This window comes from Eleginops maclovinus, chromosome 5 (assembly GCF_036324505.1).
Source record: "Eleginops maclovinus isolate JMC-PN-2008 ecotype Puerto Natales chromosome 5, JC_Emac_rtc_rv5, whole genome shotgun sequence".
NCBI classification, from domain to species: domain Eukaryota; kingdom Metazoa; phylum Chordata; class Actinopteri; order Perciformes; family Eleginopidae; genus Eleginops; species Eleginops maclovinus.
The window spans coordinates 14,518,804-14,526,303 of record NC_086353.1 but is presented as its reverse complement, the minus strand read 5'-3'; the positions used below and the strand labels follow the sequence as shown (position 1 = coordinate 14,526,303).

Genomic DNA, 7,500 nt, shown 5'->3' with positions numbered 1-7,500 from the left:
CTAACGTAGCTTCCAGCGATCCAGCCCCTACCTTTATGCAGTTATGACAAACAGGCTACATAGGCCTGGTAAACTTACTTTCTAACCACCAGATATTGTTCATTTGTGAAACTTGTTAAAGTGCTGTAGCACATTCATCTGATTCGGCTTAGGTCCCCCGAGCCACAGAATGTTTTTTCTACACATTTTTCAAACGTGCAGTAGTACTTCCTTAGGCAACACACTTTGATGTTCCTCTTTAAGTGCCATATGAAACCACAGTGGTACAATCATTTGAGATTAAACAAGAAACTAAAGAGCCAGTTCTCTCTGAGCTTTTTTCTGATCACTCTTTTTCAAACCTAAAAACAAACCAGACACAAAGACTTAATTTTGTATAATAAAAAAAACAGCTAGCATCATAGAAGACTAAAGCTGAAAGGATTACATGTACAACTACAGAGTCAAGCTTGTCCACATAGAAGTTTTTGTAGACAACAGAGCAGGTCAGGGATATTCTGATGTGTTGTGTCACCACGCATATGGCAACGTTAGCTGTGGCAGTGGAGAAGCACAGGTGTCAAATCTACAGATGGTTTATGTCAGATTATTTTTCACAGCTGGAATTTTGACTCGTAATTAAAAAGTAAATGTGTCATCAATAACATTAATGATGGCTTTGCTCTATTAAGGTGTTGGACTCCTTGTGTGCCGGCTCGCTGACACAGCTTACTAAGAAACTTCAAAAGAATGGAGCCGGCATTAAATGTTATTAGTTCCACCTGTGGCTTTCTTGTGATGAAAATACAATATATTTGCCGTAAAAAGGTCAAAAGGAGTCAAACTAGTCAAAGGACAATCCATTTACTGCTGTGCTGAAGCCATGAGTCCTGAACAGCCGTACAAAGGAGATTACTACAGCAGTAGAGACCCTTTATTTTCATGCAGGTGCATGCATTCAACTGGTGAAGTTAAGTCTTCTTGAGGCAGTGTTTGATTTTTTCCCCCCTTGCCTTCACCTATTTGGTATTTTGGTGACTCGTTGTTTACCATAGCGGAAAGAGATGATAATGGATTACTGTAAATCCCACCTGGAGCAGATGCACCGTTCACCCTTGGCCACTAAACACCGCCATGCCCTGTGTGAGTTACAAACTCATTAATCTTTATAAACAGATTCTGCATTCATAAGTGGAATGTGTAGGGACAAGGATTTGTCATTGGAAGCAGTCTGGTTTATATTTATTGTCTGAGTCTTACAGTCTGGGTAGAGAGCAAAAGAGGAGAAATGCTTTGGCTTAAAGGGACATCTCCTGTTAAGGACTTAGCTTTTGATGTTTGATGCTTAAAATGTGTCTGTAAACTGCCTACTTGCAACAATCCAGTTGTAGATGTCATCCAACTCAATTCTCTCATCTCAAGGTGCTAACTGGACTGTAAGAAGTGAACTAGCACACAGACAATACAATATTGGCCTGGTTATGGGCTTGCTACCCTAAAAGTCCAGAAATATAGCCCCTTGCCCCCAGAGGCTTTCCTCATCAGACTCTTTAGCTGATGGGTTCTGAGATTGCATCCTCAGTAGGGCAACACGTCTTTTTATACAGATTGTATTTATCACTAACAGTAAATCTTTCTGGTTGATAAAGGTTTTATAACTGACAACAACAATTACATAACTGCCAAGACACGTTGAAAGTACATTTGTTTACTTTATATATATTTTTTTTTTAAAGCAAAAAAAGTGCCAAAACATACATGAAAGCTCAACAGATTACCTGGCCAAGTGTTTAACAGTAGATGGATTAATCTCATTTTCATGAGGTCATTAAAGGACTAAAATGAAAAAAAGAGAAGAAGGTCTTTATTGTGAATTCCTTGCGGAGCACTTCTCTGTGTGAAATAGAGAGTAAAAGCTTGAAGCACAGATATTGGTTTACCTATAAAACACTGCAGTCGTTCACACTCACACACACACACACAATTGGAGAGAGAGAGAGAGAGAGGAGAGAGAGAGAGAGAGAGAGAGAGAGAGAGAAAGAGAGAAGGCCACCGGAGCCACAGACACTCAGCACTATTTCACCAAACCAATTATCCACAGAGCTATAGCTCAAACTGATATAGTACATTTTAAAAAGAAATACACACACACACACACACACACACACACACACACACACACACACACTCACACACACACACACACTCACACACACACGCACACACACACACACACACACACACACACACACACACACACACACACACACACACACACAGGTATGCATGTTTGCAAGAGTGTGTACACACACACACACACACACACACACACACACACACACACATACACACGTACACACAAGCCCATATCTCAGTGTGATTTGTTCTGATACAGTGGGTCCAGTGGGTGGTTCTCAATCTGCTGACGGAGACACACAAACACCAATTTTACAGCCTTAAGACAACTTCCTGTCCTTTCGGAGCAAACAAAGATGGAGCAAGGAGTACAGAGGTAAGAGATTAATGGACAGAAATTGCAAGAAAAATTGGATGTGAAAAAGTGCGAAAGGTGAGGAATATGGGAAGGTTGTGAGTGATGTGCTCGAGTAACTCAGGAGGCTCGATGAATTATGGGAATCTAAAAGTTCACCAGCTGATTTATGGTGAAATGATTTCAATTTTAAATTCTGCATACAGGTGCAGACTGCTTCTCAGAATAATGTTTCAGGTCCAAAAAAGTGTTTTCCATTTTTCCTTGCCTCCCTTTGCTATTTAGTCAGTGCAGCGTGCAATGTGTCGTAATAGATAAACCGCTTAACCATTCCTACACTGTTTATTCATTGCTCCAGAGACCTACAGTCTCATATTTAATAGTGGGTACTTATACATATTTGTATGTTTCTACAGTGTTGCTGTTGTGTAGGTTTTGATCATGTTTTCATCAGCACATGTTGTTGGCTTAGTTGTTCAGAAGTTCTTTCAAGAGTATTTTTAAGTAATTTAGGCTGAAAAGCTGAGTTTCGAAGTTCATTCCTGTACAATGTTATTTTGCAGTTGTACAGGAACTTTTGAACAAATATTGCCATGTTCTACTGCTGAAGTGGATGAATATTGCTTTTGACAAGACCTTATCAAAGCAGATAAATGGAAAAAATAGAAATTTGATTATCAAAAGATCATGGGGAGCTCTGTACACTTTGGCTTTGTTTTGAGGGACACAGCAAATACTGGACACGGCTGAGACCACCATTGGTTGTTAATGCTAATTTATAAACCTGAAGTCCCACTGTGCCTCCCAAAAGTAATTACATCATAACATTTACCTTCGAGAATTAGAAAACAGCTGACTGGACTGAAGAGTGTCATATGTCATCGCTCTCCTAAACATCAATCTTGCACCAGAGAAGGGCAAAGCTGAGAGACTAGGAAAACTCATCTGATAGAAGCTCACCCAATTCTTGATCATCAGTTTTCATTGGATCTGATTTGCATGTCCTGACTCTCCAACCAATTAGATGTTGGAGCTTTCGATCCACAATTTCCAACAATGCGTTATTACAGCATATACAAACTATTGTATGAAATGTCCTTTGAAATATTATAACAACTAAAGTGTCTAACCCAAAAAGCAGCAGCTTCCATCATTGGGTGGAAGGTCAACTTGAGAGTAATTTTTGCCTGGGATTTTTTTATTTCAGCATCTACCTCCTCTTCAGCTTTCCTTTGAAAAATAAAATGTCTGAAACATTCTGGTTACCTTCCTGACTGTTTTCTTCTTTTGTTTTCTTTCCTTGTGCACAACATTTTGTTTTGTTCATTGGCTTGTTCTGTGATTCAGTGATTCACTACCTCACTATTGATAATGTATAATAACACATTATAGCCTGTCAAATTGTCGGCATGTCATTGTATTGATGATTTAGGATAAAGTGGCTGCCTTTTATGAAGCTGTGACAAAATGTCAAGAAATAAAAGCCAAGTTATAGGACTGATTAGTAAATTGACATTGCCGTCAATTTAAATTGTTTTCCCAGAACCCAGAAACAGCAGAACAACATAGACTGGTAATTTTGGTGTCAGATGTGATTTGTTCTTTTGTCAATAAGGGAGCATTCGCGCACACTGACAAAGAGCCTGACTGACAAGTGAATGAAGAGGAGGAGGAGAAGGAGATAAAGAGGGAGGGACGAATACAACTTGCTTAGATGGAAGGGGCGACAGGAATATTATTCTATTGCTGTCGCAAACAGTGACTGATGAATCGTTTATTGGAGCACAAAAGTGTAAAACTGCTTTCATAACTCAATCCTTATTCTATGATACACACCCGGCAAATATGCAAATATACAAATGCACACACAAACAAACAAACCAAAGGTAAACCCTTTAACCGCCTTGGAAAGCCATTAAATATTAAATCATCAAAGCTGCTGTGAGACGAGGTCAAAAAATACATCACACCCAAACAGACTCACACCACACACACACACACACACACACACACACACACACACACACACACACACACACACACACACACACACACACACACACACACACACACACACACACACAGGGACACATAGGTTACACACCATGCACAGCATCATTGATTTTCTGTTAAGGACCGCAAGAAAAAATCAGTAAACAATTTACTATTCAGCAAACACTTACTTGAATGCAAAAAAGATGAAGTAAATACAAACATTTTTACAAAGTGTGATATAATAATCCAATCAGTTGCGTGTGAAGAAATTGCTTTTTTTTTTCATTTTAGCTAAATGAATCAAATGATTTTTTTCATCATGGGGGGCAAGGACACTACATAATATGCTCTGAGTGTTAGGCTATATTCAAGACTTTAGTATATTATAAGTCGCTCAAGACAATTATTTCGCTTCAACTTATCATTAAGAAGTAATTGTTGATTGCATCATGTAATGGTTATGAATAATGACACCATCTGCGTTAAGATTAACAAATAAAATGAGCTGTTCATTACCAACTGCCCGGAAAATAGTTGTGAAGGTGGTAAACAATTTTGTAGGTTGTTATATACAGTATATAATATGGCAATTTATCAAAGTGCTATTAAGGTTCTACATATTTCATTGATTTAACCTTCTGCTATATTCAATAGAACAACCAAAGGCAAAAGTGGAAGGCTGTTAAAATGGATGACATGCATCAAAGGACCACGGGTAGTCTCCTCACCATGATGTTGTTGTGGATGAAGCCCTTGCGGTAGCGGGCAGGTTTTAGGTGGGGGTACTCTTCAGTGCTGGTGACCTGGATGTTCCACACACGTCTCCACGCCTTGTAAAGCTGCAGGTGAACTGGGTAGACACCTGAGTGGTGAGGGGCCACAGCGTAGCCCATGTCCACTGGGATGTTGTGGTCCTGGAGATGGAGGACATACATACGCAGAGACATATATGTGAGGGTTAGATACATAAACAGAAGTTATGGCGCATTTACAACTCTGACAGAGGACATGGTGGAACATAAACACCAGACCCAACAGTCTGACCTTGTACAAGAAGCGCCTAGTTTGTATTTTGTTTGTTACGATGACGGCCTTCGGGTTGAAAATAGTTTGTGTGAGCATGTGTATGTGTGGGAGTATGAGGGTGGTTGGTGCTGGGTGCATCTTTCAGACTGATGGTGTTGTCCTTCGCTCTGACACACACCTACACACACTGTCAGAGCTAAGCATCAGCGGTCAGGGGATGAAGGAGTGGAATACGTATGTGTGTGTGTGTAACAGAGGTGAGGGATCACACTTTATGATCGCATTCACCTTCAACATCATGAACCAACCCCCCTCTCTGCATTGTATGTGCGACAGGGCAGGATCCTACAGTTTGGTTGAACTCAGTCACACATCTACGAACAAAGCATAGGGGAAAAAATGCAGAGGAAGGCTAAAATAACCTGGTGGACTTCAGATTAAACTGGGCTCAGGTGTGCTCATCTAAATAAGCGCATAGCTCCCCAACAGGGATATTATATTTTTGTTAGTTTGGTTTTTACAGCAGAAAATGAGTACACGATAATACAGTAATTATTACTAATTAAGACGTTCTTGTTTGCTGACAAAAATACAACTAATTTCCTAACTCAGTCTCCTAAAAATATGTTTATATGGAAGTTATTTGCATTAATAATCTCATTTTACAATGAAATGTTTGTACACATCCAATACATTCACACTCAATATCCTTGATATGCTTTCTTTACAGTATTATCTTGTGAAAATGTAATCAAAACATAAACATATCAACATGTAGACACAGGAAATTAAACCAGATTTACAGTGTCGGAGTCCCGGTATAGGAATGCCACATTTTCCGTGCTAGAAAATGTTTTAATGCAATGTAAACAAAGCAGCATTTTTATATTTCCTGTAAAACATATAGTTTATGTAATAAAGTGTATTGTTTGTGTTAGAATAGTTCCAGTGCTTTGACCTGCAAACTTCATCTCAGCAATCTGCTGTGGCAAAGAAATAGCAATTACTAACAGCAACAGACGTCCTTGAAGAAAATGCAATCATGGGAAGCGAGCATGATTAAAAGGACACACAAGAATAAGAATGCAACAATAGAACAAACAGCTGCAAGAAATGAGTGTGCGTGTTTGAGTGTGTGCATCCATCTCACCAGAGCGAACTCCTTGTTGAGGACCATCTGCTCCAGCAGCGATGACTCGTTGTGGAAGAGGTGAGGTTGCATGTGGCTCCACATGTGGGGGAACCACCAGAACTCGTCCACATACTTTAATAGTAAATCGTCTCCCTCGTCTTCCTCCACCGTGCCTGCACACACAAAACCCACACATGGTCACGCACACACAAGGACAAAAGGACATGGAACAATATGTATAAATGAACGCATCACGTAGATTATGAGCATATTATGGATTGTTGCATTATACAACTTCCCGATGGCATGATGGTATAGCATTACTAAGCAACTGGGTTGTTTTAAGGTTTGGTTGCTAAATAAGGTGGCGGCCTGATACCATGGTGATAAAAGTCAGGCCATAGCAATAACAGATGCTATGGTAATACTATTTTAGTCCATATCAGCTATTTTCTAATTATAATTATGTGCAGTCACACCTCTATTATTCGTCTTCACTGTATCTCACTCCTTTGTTCTGCTGCTGCAGATTTAGACAATTTAACTAGAAAATCAATCAAATCTGTCCTTGAAACCACAACAGAGCTTAAAATGCACAGCAGTATGTCACCACATCAAAACTACGCCTTTATAAAGGTTATTTCTTAATTTTTATTATAAAGGTGAGAAAAAAAAGTATTGGATATGTTTTTTTTTCATCGTACTACAAGCTATATCAACTATATCAACTTCATGCGATTGATTATTGTCTGCCGACTGCTCTGCAAGTCTTTCTTGCTTTGGTAAATCTAATTTGGTAGTATAATTAGTGATGACTTAAGGTGTGAATGTCGTCATTATATTATAGTCATGATATTTGATTAATAGTTGAAAGTTA

The 7,500-nt window shown here is 39.1% G+C and overlaps 1 protein-coding gene across 3 annotated transcripts in view; it reads right to left on the bottom strand.

Annotated features, from left to right (window-relative positions):
* ndst3 (N-deacetylase/N-sulfotransferase (heparan glucosaminyl) 3) overlaps positions 1-7,500 on the bottom strand; it is a 38,894-nt gene that overhangs the window by 18,550 nt on the left and 12,844 nt on the right. For all 3 annotated transcript variants that reach the window (XM_063882770.1, XM_063882768.1, XM_063882769.1), the window contains exons 4-5: positions 6,642-6,796; positions 5,194-5,379 (exon numbers count right to left, since the gene is read on the bottom strand). In XM_063882770.1, coding sequence (XP_063738840.1) covers positions 5,194-5,379; positions 6,642-6,796 — 341 coding nt within the window. The remainder of the gene's footprint in view (positions 1-5,193; positions 5,380-6,641; positions 6,797-7,500) is intronic.